This window comes from Corvus brachyrhynchos, unplaced genomic scaffold, assembly GCF_000691975.1.
Source record: "Corvus brachyrhynchos isolate BGI_N302 unplaced genomic scaffold, ASM69197v1 scaffold61, whole genome shotgun sequence".
In the NCBI taxonomy this organism is placed as follows: domain Eukaryota; kingdom Metazoa; phylum Chordata; class Aves; order Passeriformes; family Corvidae; genus Corvus; species Corvus brachyrhynchos.
The window spans coordinates 2,189,913-2,206,271 of NW_008236478.1; the positions used below are offsets into that span (position 1 = coordinate 2,189,913).

At 44.2% G+C, this 16,359-nt stretch overlaps 1 protein-coding gene and 1 long non-coding RNA gene across 3 annotated transcripts in view; one reads left to right on the top strand and one right to left on the bottom strand.

Moving 5' to 3' along the window:
* LOC108444662 overlaps nt 1–998 on the bottom strand; it is a 16,977-nt gene extending 15,979 nt beyond the window's left edge. Inside the window, exon 1 of the long non-coding RNA XR_001859290.1 lies at nt 48–998. This is a non-coding gene — a long non-coding RNA (uncharacterized LOC108444662). The remainder of the gene's footprint in view (nt 1–47) is intronic.
* The window catches only part of LOC103624475 (ATP-binding cassette sub-family G member 2-like), a 19,055-nt gene that overhangs the window by 749 nt on the left and 1,947 nt on the right, over nt 1–16,359 (top strand). The window contains exons 1-14 of one of the 2 annotated variants that reach the window (XM_017725951.1): nt 1,088–1,156; nt 1,356–1,639; nt 2,220–2,279; nt 3,541–3,655; nt 5,929–6,081; nt 6,790–6,947; nt 8,011–8,162; nt 9,356–9,472; nt 10,301–10,566; nt 11,118–11,200; nt 11,566–11,655; nt 13,120–13,244; nt 13,603–13,757; nt 15,168–15,257. In XM_017725951.1, coding sequence (XP_017581440.1) covers nt 1,103–1,156; nt 1,356–1,639; nt 2,220–2,279; nt 3,541–3,655; nt 5,929–6,081; nt 6,790–6,947; nt 8,011–8,162; nt 9,356–9,472; nt 10,301–10,566; nt 11,118–11,200; nt 11,566–11,655; nt 13,120–13,244; nt 13,603–13,757; nt 15,168–15,257 — 1,902 coding nt within the window. In that variant the 5' untranslated portion in view covers nt 1,088–1,102. Of the gene's footprint in view, nt 1–1,087; nt 1,157–1,355; nt 1,640–2,219; nt 2,280–3,540; nt 3,656–5,928; nt 6,082–6,789; nt 6,948–8,010; nt 8,163–9,355; nt 9,473–10,300; nt 10,567–11,117; nt 11,201–11,565; nt 11,656–13,119; nt 13,245–13,602; nt 13,758–15,167; nt 15,258–16,359 lie in introns of those variants that run through there. The other variant, XM_017725952.1, reaches the window with a different exon arrangement.

A 16,359-nucleotide genomic window follows, 5' to 3' on the forward strand; every position in this document is an offset into this window, starting at 1 on the left:
AGACAGAGGGGCGCTGCTGGTGAGGTGCTGCTGCAGCCCGAGCCTACCTGTAGCCTCTGCTAGGCTTTTCTCGTCCTCCTGCCGTCCGTGCACACATCCGCTTGTGGTTTAGCTTGCCAGTGCTAATTGGTATCTTTATAAAAATCTGCATAAAAGGGTGTACGATGAACTAAGCAACAGAACCTAGCCAGGACAGATACAAGAAAAATGTTCAAAAGTCTAACAAGGTCCTTGTCCTTGGTGTCACTGTCATCTTGTTAGTTTGTTTTTTTTTTTTTCTCATCATCTGTTGTGCAACCTTTCAAGTGTGTAAGCCATCTCTTGCTGATGTAACCAGCATACCCTATGTTGTTTCCCATAAGCAAGGCTTTCCTTGGGGTGCACAGCTTTATAGTTCAGTTTGGGTCGAAACTAAACAACCCTTTTCCCCACCATTTTTATTTTACTTACACAGGGAAAAAACTTGTGCAACTTGTTGAGCTTTCAGTGATAGGAAGAGGCAGAGAGGAAAGAACAATTCCCATTTCTTTAAACCTGTCTTTTGTAGCTCCAGTTTCTTAATAGGGTGACTCCCTGAGAAATCTACTACTGCTGTAGTGGTGGTCCTGCTAGTTATCACCCTCTCAGTCCTGGGAGGAAAGAAGTGCAGATGGTGGGAGGGGGGTGGTTGGTGGGATACCTCTACCTTCTCACAAAATTCAAGAAACTAGCAATGGATGTCTTTGTGGACAGGTCTTTCTCCTTGCTCTTTTAACCTGGTGAGCACCTTGGCTTTTCCCAGCATCACAGTAAATTTTTAGCATGTGTAATTGTTATTTTAATCACATTGACATCTCTGGAACAAACTTGTGCAGCAAACAAGATGCATGTGACTGGCCTTCATTTTCAATAAACACAGCCATTTTTCTTGCTGTGTTTCTTCACATGGATTCGTTTATAGGCTTTCTCTGCTGGCTTTTTTTGGGTGGTAGCGGGATAAGCATGCTATGACTGAAGAACGTGGGCTTGAGTCTCTTTAAGTGATAACAGCTTCCATTTATAGTCCCGACTGTGTTGCAGAAGACAGTCACCATCATAGGTGAACTTGTTTTTGCCTCCTTAGATGCCCTTTGAGCAAGCCTCATTTAGTTCAAGAACATACTTCTTGTTCTTAAAGGTTAGTTCTAAATCTGTGGGTTTCCGTGCCTTTGGGGACTACTTGATGTGTTCCGGTGCGGATGTCCATCCTTTTGGAAACTTGGCATGTGTATTGATTGGTGTGGTGTGCATGAACTTGCTTTTCCAAGACACTTTCTGGAGAAATTTTTGTTCACATGTCTCCTTCCTTCATGTTTCTGTGTTCTTTGTCTCAACAGATGGGAACTGCTCAAAACAATAGTGACCTCAAAAACCTCCATGCAGTGGAGCTTGACCTGTGTAACAAGGACATGATGTCAGACACATTTGATCACAGCATTATTTCTGTTGGAGAAGAAGAAGGAGCAGGCAATTTTCAACGTTCTGTTCCAACACAGGAGTCCCTGCGATGTCCTCGGGGCTCCGTTGTGAGTTTCCATAACATCCAGTACTCTGTTAAGCAGTCCAGTGGATTCCTTTGTAAACGGAAAACTGTGGAAAAGAAGATCCTTCATAATGTTAAGTAAGTGCTTGCTTAAATGAAATACTAGAGGGTAGGAATTAATCTGCTGCTGTGAACCAGTGACCTCATGTCACCTTCCAGATCCAGCTGTGCTGGTACAGAAATGACTGCCCTCCTGCCAGTCAGCAGTTCATGTGAGCACTTTGATTTGCTTTTAGGCAAAATAGCTGGAATATAACTGAAGCAGGTTCAGTTATTGATCTGAACAAATTAGGACCAAACTTTTGTGAACTCTTCTGCCAGAAGATCTGAGGGTTCCCTTAGCTATGGTTCAAGGTGCAGTCAGAGGAAATGAGCAATAGAGAGCAGTTGTTGCTTCTTTTCAAGACCCAGCTCAGCAGGGAAGACACTTAATTTCTGTCTTTTGTGGATTGCTTTTTATGTCCAGTTCTGATTCTGTTCTGACTGGCAGTCTGGGACAGAAAGGAAAAATGCTTATTGATTTCAGATTTAAGAATTTTTTAATCTCTGAAGTTTTCCTTTCAACGGCATTTTGTTCACACCTCACCTCTACTAAAAGCTGAATATGGATGGTCCTTGTAAATGTCCTTATTTGTAAACAACTCTTTCCTTCTTCCAGTGGCATTATGAAACCAGGCTTGAATGCTATCCTGGGGCCAACAGGGAGTGGGAAATCTTCGTGAGTACCTTCTGCTCCTTTAAATGGACAGTCAGCTGTTCAAAGTATATTTGGGATTCTGAGGGTTGGGGGAGATTTGAGGGATCTGCAGGATTAGACCTTTGCATGCCTGTGAGAAATCTGGTGATACAGTTTGACCTCCTGCCCTCTGTCAGCTTTGCTGAAGTTCTTGCACTGTGACTGTGTCACACCCCATCTACTCCAGTTGGTGCTCTGTAGTACTGCAGTCATCTTTGGTGGTGGCCTGACTTAAGATACCAGGCAGAACTGGGGTGACTGGAGCTCAGATGTGGGCTCTGTCCTGACTGGTAACAGGGTGGGAATGGGGTACAAGCTCCCCTGGGGCATGGCAGATGACACTCCCTCTGAACTCACTGCAACAAGACTTCCTTGAAGCTGCTAGGCCAGACCCCTCTCTGATAACTGACAGGAATGCAGTCTGTAGGATGCTCTGGATCCTTACCCCAACTTGGCCTGCTGGTGGGACTGCACGTGTGCTTGAGTTGTTTGGATGAAGGCACACAGAAATACCATGTAGACTATCTCCATCCAGTGCTAATGCTGTTTTCTCTCCTGTGGTCAGAGAGGTCTTTGTCACTCTCTGACTGTAAGAATGTCAGACACTCTCAAATATGGCCAGAGTTCACACAGGTGTGTTTTTGTGGTAACCATTGATCTTCTTTTCTAAGGAGACTGCTGGTTAATCAGGATGCTTTCAAGAGCAGCACTTCATCAGGGCAGTTTACTTAGCTGGCAAACATGCTGGCCTCTGCATTGGCAGTAAGGAGGATCCAGTGATACATTAAAAAAAAATTACCTTATAGCATTAATCGTAACTCTAGTCTTGTTTATGCCCATATGGATTAATTTCCTTGAGATCAAAGGAGTTAGTTTTGTGCTCCCCTGGCTGGAGAGCAGCCTGCAACGACTCAGCAGGGTGCTTTTGTCCCTGTGCATTTGAGGTTATCTATAAATACACAGACCAAGTTTATGTCTGTGGGGGGTTGACTGTTGTGAATTGTGCGTGTCTGTACACTGCCATACTGCTGTGGCACACCGTGTGCTGGAAAATCCTGGATGTACACCAGACTTTCTGTACAAAGAGCTAAAGCCTGCAGAGTAGGGGAAGCCCCTTCCTATGCCCTCTGGTTTGCAGCATGCTGAGAGCAGGCTGTAACTCAGTGCTGGCTGATGGTTCTTACCCAGTCAAGGGTAAAAGCAACAGTTATTGCAAAACCTAATGCCTGGTGTTTGTCTGAAGTCTCCTAGATGTGCTGGCTGCCAGAAAGGACCCAGCAGGTCTGTCTGGAGAAGTGCTTATAGATGGCATCCCACAACCTCCAAATTTCAAGTGCATCTCAGGATACGTTGTGCAGGTGAGTAACTGCTTTCTGCAAGGCCTGGGAGACCTTGGGATGGAAGACCACTTAAGATGAGGAAAGCAGGAACTACTAGTTTAGCAGTAATTTTCAGTGATCCCTACAGAGCCTAATTTGATAACTCAGCTATTACACTATTCAGTTTTTATCTGGGATATGGAAGACAAGAAGATCCAACTGTTACTCTAGCTTAGTCAAGCACAGAGGTCTTTGTCTTCCCACGGCCACGTGGATGCCCAAACTGCTGGGCTGCTGTGACTTGTCCTTTGGGCTCTGCCCTGAAAAGCTAGCAAAGATTTTTAAAAAAAGGAGGAAAAAAACCCGTGACACCCAAAAGCTCTTGTTGTTAAACTCAGAAGCAGTTCTAGCTGGCAGAAGTACCTTCAAACTATCAGACAATAATTCTAGGAAATAAGTAGATCCCTGCTGTTCTTCCTCTGATTCTAGCTGGCTGTGACAAAGGTTCATTCCACTCGGAGACAGGAAAAGCCAGCTGAATCTGCGGAAGTGGGTGGAGGCCTGGACCAATAATAGACCCTCAAAGCCCTGGGGAACTTGGGGAGAAGGGGATTCTTGGCAGCCATATGAGTAGCCGAATCTGGAAACCATCCAGGGTTCTGACTACAGGCAGATGTGACATAGGCAGCTGAAAACTGCCAGCTGGGGGGCTCTGGGAGGATCTGTGGGATGAGACTGGTGCTGAATCTTGATCCTGGAGGTCAAAGATCCCCACATCCTCAGTGGTTGATGAATAGCCTGTAAGTTTCTTGCAAGTGGTCCCAGTTTGAGACATTTGTCTCTCAAATGTCCAAAGCAACCAAACATAACCTTAAAATGATAAGCAACTTGGTGAAACATTAAATGGTCTCTCCCTGTTCTCACCCCATGCAGTACTCCCTGGCTCGATAAAGATGGACCAAAAACTACAAACAACACTTAAGTCCTAAATACATACATAATTATAGAACCAGTTTTGTGCAGATAAGCATATACGCATGCTAAGTCATATGTTATCCCCATAAAACTGCTGGTGGTCTCTGCATTCATGCTGTGAGAGCGAATGTGTCATACCACTGTTGGTTATGTTTGGTATTAAGCTTAAATTCACAGTTTAGTTTCCAGTGTAGTTGTTTTGGTGGATCTGAGAGTGGAGAATGGAAGGCTAGGGTCAGAGACTGGGGGGTTGTGGGAAGGGAGGGGAAGGTATGAAATGCCAAAACCATCTTTGGCAGCAAAGCAGCACATTCTTGTCTTCCTCTGTTAACTCCAGTGCCAAACATGGTTGACTGGTGTATCATTTGTGCTACTGATGCACTACATCTGATGTGGGCAGTGTCCCAAAGCAGGCAAGAATCTGCTGCCCTGCAGCTTAGGGGATGTCTTCCAAAGATGCCTGATGTAACAGGCATATTTCCCAGCAGCTACCCAGTGTTGCAGCCCTTTTCCTCATCATATGGTAGGATACAGAATTGGTACAAATATCAGAGTGGGGTGATGGAGAGGCATGGAGCTCTGGATGGACCTGATGATAAATCTCTGTTTGGCTCATGGTTGTTGCAGGTTGCTGTAGGCTGCCCAGGTCTGTCAGGTGGATAGATTTGATTCCCCCTCAAAGTGCACAACTGTTGGAAGTTTTGTAAAGGGGTAACCCTTAGAAAAAAGTCTTAGGTCCAAGAGATACGCATAGTTAAGACATAGAAAAAATCAGGAGCGTCTTGGTGCAATATTCTTGCTTCTCTGAGAAGCTGCTGCCAGTGAGGAGCTGGGGAAAGCTCCTTGTTGGCAGCTGAACTCAGCAGGTGCTCTGGACCACAACAAGGTGTGGCTTGTAACTGGGAACAGAGCTGACCAGGGTGATGCCCTGAGTGTCTCTACCTTGAACACTGAGTACTAGCAACGTCCTTTGGCTCCAACTGGACTGACAGAAGTTTAACTGTACAAAATGACTGCCTGCTCTGCCTCGCTTTGGCTAGTAAATAGAATGCATATGCAGTACAAAGTGGCAGTGTCTGCACTTGAACTTCTCAGCCTGAAAGCAGGCTGAGGTGGTGCTTGGTGTAAGCTGTGGGTCCTGCAGAGCTGCATTCTCCCCTTGGTTGCTACTGAAGGACTTTGAATTTCATGTCATGTAAAATTTGAAAGGGGAGTTGTCCTTCAGTCCATGTTCCACTGTGGTCTGCAAAAAGCTGATCTAGTGACTGCCACTAAGGGACTCTGGTGCCCACTGAGGCAGCTGAGGAGTTTTTCCAACTGTCCATTTGTACTTTCAGGATGATGTTGTCATGGGCACAATGACGGTGAGGGAGAACCTGCAATTCTCTGCTGCGCTGCGTCTCCCCAGCTCCATCAGCATTAAAGAGAAGGAAGAGCGAGTCACCCAGATAATCAATGAGCTGGGATTAAGCAAAGTGGCTGATGCTAAGGTGAGCAGCGAGAACACCTTTCTCAGAAATCATACTACCTCTGGAAGCTGAGCTGCTTATCTCTGGGCTGTATGGTGTATGTAGTGCAGTTACAGGAAGCTAAACAGGAACCTGACTAAACCATACTGCATGCAAGAAATCAGTCTCCAGCTCAGGAGGGAGCTTGGAGAGAGGTATTTGTATTTGCTACTAAAAGGGGAAGGTTTTGAACCATGTCCAGCATGTTGTATAAATTCAGAAGGGAAGGAGTCGCTTAGTCATTGCATCTTGGAAAGTTGTTCAGTCACTTCCTGGCTTTGTGGGACAAGACGAGGAAATTGTTTTCTCATTTCTGAAAGCTCTGAGGGATGGAAGACTGGTCTGTGATAGAAAAGTTCTGTGCACCTCTTGTATTAACAGGCAAGCTACCAACAAAAGGCATCCCCACACACCAGTGCCTCCTCTGAATGTTGTGGCCTCATTCTGTCTCTTCCTTGTCAGTGTCATCCTTGTTCCCTGAAGTTATAAGGCACCTGATACCTCTGAAAATCAGGCTCAGCTTACTGCTACACAGTCCCTCACACTGAGTCAAACTCACCTGCTGCTGGCCCTAGAGTTCGTTAAAGGGACTCTGAAAATGAAAACAGCTGCTGGGTGTGGAAAGCCCACAACTCCAGAGCATGTACTGACTGGGTCTTGTTGCAAGTACCTTATTTCTTCTGCTTGCAGGTAGGAACTGAATTGATCCGGGGAGTGTCCGGAGGGGAACGGAAGAGAACCAACATTGGGATGGAGCTCATCACAGAGCCACCAGTCCTTTTTCTGGATGAACCGACAACTGGCCTTGATGCCAGCACAGCCAATGCAGTACTCATCCTTCTGAAGAAGTAAGAATCAGTTCTTCAGGGCTGTGTTGCAATTTGGTTGTCAACTCATTAGTAAAAAAAGGAATGTTCTTATGACTGAGTAGCTAGTGCTCCTTTTTTTTGTTGTTGTTTTTTTAATAGCTAGACAAATAGACTCAGAAGTGGTAGTAAATGATTTGTTTGGGTCTTTTCCAAAGCCTTTTTAAGCTTATGGGAATCTTTCCACAGCAAGCATTGGATTGGAGCCCAAAAAGCAGATGTAGCTTGGACAGCTTCCCTTTGCCACAACGAGGGGTGGACTGGAAGGTCCGGCCTTGCAATCATAATTTCTTGGCTTTCCATCTGAGTCTATTACAAAGGCCCCCCCTGATAACAGTCTTGAACTCAGATCTGACTTCACCTGCAGATTTACCCTCAGTGTCCAGTGTTTAGGAGATGAACTGTCTTCTGACAATTAGAACAACGTTGCATGCCAGGAAGACAAAGAAGCTTATTTAATGAGAATGACTTTCCAGTCCTCCTCCTGGGTTTGCGGCATGTTGTCTGGTTTTGCTTCTGGGGGTCACTTTGCTCTGCTGTTTGTGGATATAGGTCTTTGGTTGTCAAGGGTACTTGCTGGGCATCAGTGCTAAAGCACTTGAAAGAGCATCTGACAAACCTCAAGGGACACTTGTTTTGATTTTTCTTTAGAGTAAATCTTCAGCAAAAGACCTAAGAGGAATCTCAGCTGGCCAGACTTATACAGCCTGCTAAGTAATGCCTGGTGCTGCCATGGAGCACAGTAGTCAGGTTGAGATCTGGTGTAAAAAACATGTAAGGAGGGTTTATACACAGCTGTGGCCTCAGGCTTTGCTAGCTACAGACAACATCATACTCTGGCTACCTGGACTGCAGTGATGGTCTCCTGTAATGATGGGTGCTCTCTAGAAGGTCTTGCAGACAGCATCTGACACAGTGACAGAGAAGGGGAAACGACAGTTTTTGTGGGTCAAGACCCTGAGAAGTTGTGAAGTATTTGTCTTGGATTTGGATACTTGGGGTTTGCCTTCCTGAAATTCAAAGAGATGGTTTGTTTCTGTTTCAGGCTCTCAAGAAGAGGGAGAACCATCATATTTTCCATCCATCAGCCCCGCTATTCCATATTCAAGCTGTTTGACAGTCTGACATTACTGGCTTCGGGAAAGGTGCTGTACCATGGTCCTGCAAAGCAAGCCCTGGAGTACTTCAGTTCTATTGGTAAGTCTTCCATGCCAAGAGCAAAAGCAACTGGCTCATGAGTTAAATCTGTGTGTAAATTCTTACCCTAGCATGGGATAACCGTCCCATGCTTCTCTATCACTAAGATGTTAGAGACGGTACACATACAGTCTGAGCAGTGTTATGTTAGAAAAAAGACAGAATGAGAAACCCAAAAATTTTCAGATGAGAGCATGGCTCTCTCTTGCCTTTGTTTTGCCCTGCATGAGGACAAAAACCAAGAATCAGTTGGACATGTAGAAGCATGATGTCCAACAGACAAGGTAATACTTGTAGTTGTACCAGGTCTCGGTGGCAGATCTAGTGGTTTTTGAACCACAGCCTGCAGATTGGCAGCAATCTGTACAAATTGATCCAAAAACATGCTCTAGACTGAATGCAGATGGACAACCAAGAAAACAGAATTACGGTGTCTTAAGATGGGTTAATAGTTGCACTGTTGGGTGGCTGCCCTCTCTCCAAGTAAGCAGGATGAAGATGTCTGAAAATAATGAACAGAGAATGTGGAGTGAACTTCCAGTCTGTAGATGCAACCATGGACACATTAGACTGTAAGCTTTCCCTGACTTTAAGGGAGGTGCTTTAACCAGTGTCAGTACTTCTGCTCCTCCTCTTAGTAGCTCACTTCCTTTCTCTCAGGGAAGCTGTAGAAGCATCTTTGGGTTTGTTTGTTTTTAATTTCCTCCTTGTCCCATAGTTAGAATGATATAAGAAGCTGCTCTTGGACAGCCCTTCCTCATCCTTGTGACCAGGGAAACAACAGCAAGAATTGAGTCTCTGGAAGAAGTATCTGAGTCTGTAGAAGAGACATCCAGGAACCTCTGCTGAGGAACTGTGTGTCTTTCAGAGTGGGATATGGTTAACCAGCACTGAGAAGGAGGCAAGAGTTGTCCATACTGAGCTGTGTAGAAGCAAGTTAGAGACTTCTCCTCACCTAAAATCAGTGAATAAGCAACTTTCAAACTCTTTAGATACCCTGGATTCACCACCTCCTAAGTCCTGTCAATCTACTGCTGTAAAGTAGCACTTAAAAAAAAGCAGTGAAGCCTTCTGGTAGCAGGGTTATGGAAAGGTGATACGGTATTAGACCTAACCTTCTAAGGTGTGCTCTGTGCAATACAAACACGTTGCATGTGTGGTTTTGGTTTGGTCTGTTTTGGTTTTTTTTTAAGGATATGAATGTGAACCCTTCAACAATCCAGCTGACTTCTTCCTCGATGTCATAAATGGTGATTCAACTGCTGTGGCAGCAAGCAAGGAAGATCACAGACCTGTGGACACAGAAAAAGGTAAATTGTGAAGGAGAAATCCACTGCTGGCTAGTGTAGAAGGGAAGTTGTATGTGGTGATGGCAAGCTCTTATTCTCTGGGTTTCCTTGAGCCTAAGAGCATTTCATTATCTTTTTATTTTTCCTACTAATATATATACTTTGCTCTTCTTTAAAGAGCTCAGAAAACTTTTAAGATTTTTTTTCACTTCAGTTTTATAGGAGAGCAATGACAAATATCAAAAATAAAAACAACAACCCTATGTGGAAAAGACTGGAAAAACTAGATCTGCTTAGTCTCAAGAGGCAGCTGACAGAAGTTTTCAGTCATGTAAGAGGCTGCTGCAGAGAAGCCAAGGTAGATAGGCTAGGGAGTGATGGATTTACAGGACAGTGAAAAAGACTGGAACTATTAGAGGACGAATTCTCTAGCAATACAGTGAGTGAAATGTTTGGAAATACTTGTTTGGGGATACTGTAGTACATCGTTGACTGAAGGATTATAAGGGAACAGATTTTTGTAAAGCACTTTTCAGTAATGTGAATCAGAGCAAACATTGATTTTGCCCAAATTCAATGAAACAAAGGTTTTCTGGTGCCTTGTTTTAAGAGTATGACTGTTTTGTGCCAGAAGGAATGGGCAGATTAGCTAGGTTTGATTAAAAATGCAGGAAAAACCTTTCACTCAAGCTGTCCTCCTAAACTCAGAGCTAGAGGCTTGAACAACTCAAATTCTCTGGGCATTTCTGCCTTTCTTCAGCCTCCAGAACTGCTAAGCTTATTGATGGGCCATATCTGAAGGTCAGGTTGATAGGGAATCACAAGCCGTATCTTGTTTTTCTCACTCAGAAGTGAGGAGTGAAAATGGAGTGGCAGAAGACAACGTGGATAGCAGTGTGGTGGATGTGCTGCACCAGAAATATCTCAGCTCCAGCCTGTATCAGAGCACAAAGGAAGCACTGGGGAAAGTGGAGCTTGGACGGGGAAGCAAGCAGAGACTATCCAAGCAGGAGCATGAGATTACCTATGCAAATGGATTCCTCACTCAGCTGTACTGGGTGTCCAAGCGTTCCCTGAAAAATCTCATCAGGAACCCACAGGCCTCCATTGCACAAGTAGGTAACAATTGCTAAAAGTCTCAGACTCTTGCTGCTCTCAGTCCCATGATCTGCAGTTTGTAGGACAAACTCTTGTTTTCAAAGGCAGATGGGGAAACAGAAAACTCCTGTGCCACTGCCATGTAAGTGGAGTGAGATGCTCAGCTACCTTTGTGGCCTTTGGAAAAAACCTCTGGTTTAGTTTAGCTAAGGACTACTGCACTGAAGTTTTGGGGAGGGCATAAAGTGCTCCATTCTCTGGTTCACATGGGGATCTTCTAGGGTGATGTTAATTTTGTGCCTCACTTTAAATTTTAAACTCGGTTATTCTATAAGAGTGTTTCTGCTAAACTCTCCTAGCCAAAGAACAAAGTAGGAAAGTGAAGAGGATAAAATCTGAAAAACTCATAAGGATTTGAATTGTGTGTGTCATAGGTATACATTGCCTCACCAAGAGCAAGGCTTTAGGCAGGTGTGAATCTTAAACCCTGCAGATGACTTAATGTTAGTTCCTAACTTTTTTACTTATCTGAAGGACTTCCTTTTTCCTTTCTTCTTTCCACTTCCAGATTGCAGTGACTGTAATTCTAGCCTTGGTTGTGGGTGCTATCTTTTTTGGTGTAAAACTGGACCGAAGTGGCATTCAGAATCGGTAAGATGAAAAGCCACAGCTTTGCTCATTTTTCTATCTGTAGCAGTCAGGTTTGAGGCACAGGGAAGGAAGGCCTTGGGATCCACTTGGACCCAAGGAGGGTTGGGTTCACAAGCCTCAGAGCACTGCAGCATGGAATTGCAAAGGTTCCTAAAGGGGCCACAGTTCTGCCAGGCTTGCACATAAGTACAAAGGGGATGTAAAAGGAAAGATAAAGGATACAGCTAAGATTTACAGTAGCACAATTAAATATCCATTCTGTGGACAGAGAAAAGCACTGACTTGATGGTATGATGATGTCTGAGGCTGACAGTGTTTGATCTGGTTGTTCCCTCGCTGTTGCAGTGTTCTGTTTTGCCTTCTAGGGTTGGATCCTTGTTTTTTGTCACCACAAACCAGTGTTTTTCCAGTGTCTCTGCAATTGAGCTATTCATCAGAGACAAGAAACTATTTGTGTAAGTAGTAAGGCACTTGGACGGTCTCATACCCTGGAACAAGATGGGGGAGTATCTTACACGCTAAACAAAATTATTACCACCAAAGACTTCATTGCTCCCTTGCAACATCAGATTGTAATAGTAATGCTAACTTAGTCTATAGAGCAGGGAGCTGAAATGCTAAGAGCTGCGGGAAGGAGGAAATGCTTTTACTTGCTTTCTGTGTGACAGTTTACTGGAGCTGGTTTTCCAACCCACTTCTGGTAACAGCTGGTTTTGAAGTCTGCATGTGAATCCTGCAGACTGTGAACCCTTCCTGCCCTCTTGCTCACAAGGGTTGAAAGCCTGTCTTGCAATGGTCCTAAAATGGCAAGACTGTGCAAAAATGAAGGGAGAATTCCTGGAAAAACTTTGCAAGGGATGCTCAGATGAAGAGGGCTGCTGTCTGGCTTACAAGAGCTCGCTAATAATCAAGCGCATCCCTCTGTTTAGAAGGATGTGCTCAGTTATTACATTCTTGTTATAAATAATTACTTTAATATGTAATTATATATAGTTACTGCATTTATTACTTTACTTACAATATTATGTATAATATCTGTATAATTATTCTTTATATTTTTATATATATACATATATATATGTGTTTGTATGTGTGTATCTGTGTGTAAATGCATGTAGATACAGTATACATGCATGTATATATACATACATGTTGAAAGTGTCGTTTGGAGGCACCTCCACCTCATGCAGTGGAAGGGCAAGAGACAGATCCTATGCAGTAAAGAGGAAACTGGAGATTTATGCCTGGAATGTACATGTCCACCCACAGGCTGCTCAGAGCAGCTTAGTATTGATCCTAACAACTGCTCAGGAGTGAAATTCCCCCAAGCTGCCATTTCTTGCTAGTCTGCCCTGCTTCTCAGTGTAGTTTACCAGCTATGTCAATGGGGATTTAGGCACCTCACCAGTTAAAGCATCTTTTCATGAGCTCCATTAAGCAGCAAAACAATCATAATGACATTTAATTGCCCTGTGAACTGGGTTGATGTTCCAAAGGTGTTTTCCCATTGTTGGGTATCATTCCTTCTTCCCTGGAAGCAGCTATATGAGTTAGCAGCAGATGAAGTGTTCCTCCAGTTTATAGCAGTCTAACGCTTCCCTGTGCTCTTGTGTTAAGGATCTTTTTCTTTGAAAAGAGATTTAGGAGATTTTTTCTGGTATTTTACACAGCAGTCACACAGCCTTTCATTCACTTTCCGTGGAAGGGGTGTCAGTTTGACTGCAGGGTCTGTGAGACAGATCAGCCCTTACTTTACAGAGTGATCAGGGAGAGCACAGAGAATATGAGCAATTTGCATAGAGAGGAGTCAGTGGCAGAAAGAGCAGAAAACAAATCAGGATAAACCAAACATGCACTCTGAGCCCGCTTCCCACAGAAACTCTAAACCTGTACAACTCCCCTCCTTCCTGTCCTCGCAGCCATCAGTACACCAGTGGATATTACCGTGTGTCTGCCTACTTCCTGGCCTTGATGATAGGAGATCTGCTGCCCATGAGAACTACTCCAGCCATCATATTCTCATGCATCAGTTACTGGATGATTGGTAAAGAATTGATGCTTTCATTGAACCTGTCGTCTTCCAACACATTTGATTTCTGACATAGCCAGAGCTTAATTCCTGTATCTATAACATACTACTACTTGAACCTTCAACTGATTTAAGTGCTTGGCATCATAACTTTGGAGGACTCTGGGGCAGGGGCAGAGACAGCAGCAATCTAAGACAGGGACCTGCCCGACAACGTGTTTTGGTAATGCTCTGTGGGCCTTTGAAGCATGCATAGTTCCTGCCAACTCCAAACTTGGTTTTCCTTCCTGACATGCCTGTCTTGTATAGGATTCCTCTCTGGAACTCATAATGTGGTTGTTTACTGGACTCTTACCTTTCTGTTTTTTGACAGGATACCAAGCTGTTGCAGGGCGGTTCTTCTTCTTCATGCTGACTCTGGTACTGGTGTCCTACACTGCCACAGCCATGTCCCTGGCTATCAGTGCTGGGATGGATGTGGTGGCTGTGGCCAATCTGCTCATCACTATTTGTTTTGTCCTGATGCTTGTAAGTATATAAGGGGGTGTGCACTCCTCCTGGAGGGGAGCAAAAAGCTGAGACCAGCTGAGAGGATTGGGTTGAGCTAGCCCTAGGCAGGCTAAACTATCCATAGTCCAGTGGCATGTCAGCCCCTTGCTTGTGATTTTATGGTCACTATAGGGTCAAAGATATACTTCTGCCAGCTTGTAGTCTAAGGGTCAGATCACTGCTCAGGTGCAGTTCAGTAGTTGTGATGCCACCAGAACTTTCCAAACAGTGTGCCCCAAACAAGTGTTGTTTGTTTTTATTAAACTGTCCTTACAAAGATGGATTTAAAAAAAATCTTGCATTTCCAGTATTAGAAATATAAGTGGTCAACTAGATCATTTAAAAGGAAAAAGTCCTGAAATAAACTTCAGATCTGTTGATTTTTTTGCATTAATTTTTGCTGCCTAAGTGGGATTAGAAGTTGAAAACCCTCTCTTTTTTTAATTCAGTATTGCCCTTGGGTTCAAGAAATTACTTCAATACTCTTCCCCAATTTTTTAAGGAAGAGAACAAGAGAGAGAGGAATCTTGACTACTCATGAGAGCTGTGAATTCTTTTTCAAAGAGGTGGTGCTGGTGATGGAACTTCTTGACTGTGAGACCTACCAAGTTACATACTTCTTGTTAGGTGATTCCTGGTCACTGTCTGTGTGCATACTCTGAGCCACAGTCCATCCCTTATTCCTTGATTTGCAATTCAATCTGCTTTTGCAATATGCCAAGTAATAGTATCCTGCTTCAACTTCTTGCTGTGGGTGAGAAGTGTGCATGTGTAGTCAAGGGCAGCTGATGTACATTGAGTTATGTCACAGTATATAAGGAGTGACAGTGACGAGTGAAAGTCAGTGGAGTAAGCACAAGATCACTTGTGATGAAGCAGAGGCTGAAGTGTCATGTTTAGCTGTGAAGACTGCTTGTACTAAGAAGTAAAAGCAAATCTTTTTCCAGACAAGAGAAAGCATGGATGAAAGATGTAGGACAGAGGGGAAGACTGAAACAATAACACCCCAAGTTCCCCGTTCTTCTCATTTTTGATTCTCCACTTTTTTATCTCCCAGTCATCCCTCTTTAGCCTCTGGCTAGCTCTACCATAGGACAGTCCTCCTGAGTAAGAAGTTGTGATCATGCTTCTTAGCCCACATGTGGATGTAAAAAACCTTTCTGACCTCTTTGCAAGCAGTTCAGCTGAAGTACTTGGGTATGCTGTTGGGTCAGCAGCCTGGGAGTGCTGCAAGGCTCCAACCCATGTCTGTGGGTACAGGCATGACAACAGTAGTAGGTCCATCAATCCCAGGGCACCTCTGCTGGGAACTGCAGCATCTGTGCAGGAATGGTATTATTTGCAGTAAACAGAGTCTGTGACTCATCAATCTCTTCTGTTCTATTTCAGATCTTTTCAGGCCTCTTAGTGAACCTCCCTTCAGTAATGGGCTGGCTGAACTGGCTCAAGTACTTCAGCATCCCCCGATACGGCCTCACTGTGAGTAGAAAGTAGCATTGGTCTCCTCTGAGTAATGTAGCCACACTGCTGCTTCCTGGAGAGGCTTTGAGTATAAAGTGAAGTTCTCTAAAAAGCCAGGTTTGGTTTGTTTCATTGCATGAACATGGTAAAAAAGAGAACAAACCAGCCAGCCTCAAAATAGAAGCAAAAGTTAGAACTCTGTGTGAGAGCTGGAAGTCTCAGAGACTGAAAAAACACTTTGTGCTACAGAATTAGTGCTGCTTGGACAGCAGCAGAGCAAACTGTCCAGTGAGGCACTAATTCCTAGCCTAAATAGTTGATCCCTGTGCTTTCGAATAAAATAAAATATGATACAGCCTCTCCAGACACTACTGTATGGGTGGCCAGTCTGAGACCAATGAATTTACAGCTGGTTAAAGGATTTACTATAATGCCCAAGTGTCTCAGTCTTCAGTGTGGCTTCCTCTGAAGTGGAATTTGACTTTTCTGAGTGGTAAGGATCTAAGGGTGCAGCTGCTTGGAACACAGGAAATAGGTAGAGCAGGTCACAGGTGGGAGTTGTTTCCATCTCCTGTTTTCATCCTGGCCAAACCTCTTTGGAAGGAATAGTGTCCTACTTTGAGTAAAAATGACTGAAATGAATGCTGGAGCTGGTGCAGGGTGGGAGATGTGTGAGACCTCATTGTTTGGGTATCACTGAGGTATTTTATCAGCGGTACTCAATGTGGAAGTGTCCTCTGAGGTAGCAGTGAGTGTAGGATGCCAGTGCTAGGGAACCTTTCACCTCTTGCCTTGGCTGACTGTGCCACGCCTTCAGTGTGGTGGTGCTGGGGTGTCTGCCTGCAGCCACATGGTTTTCTGGATCAGTAGATTGACCCAGGTGAAAGTGGATGAACAGGAACTTGTAGCTGGAAAGACAGCAACCCATGGCTAAGTAACTTTGAAGCCAAGGCCTGGGACACCAAACTCTGCATGTAGAACTTGCAGCGGTTCCTAAGAAAGGCAGTGATTAAGAGCCTGAAAATAAAAAGGAACATGAACATATGATTCCAAGAATGGTGGTATGTGTATTCTAATAATCAAGTTCCTTTGAAGTGTTTCAGTTTTAATACCCCAAACC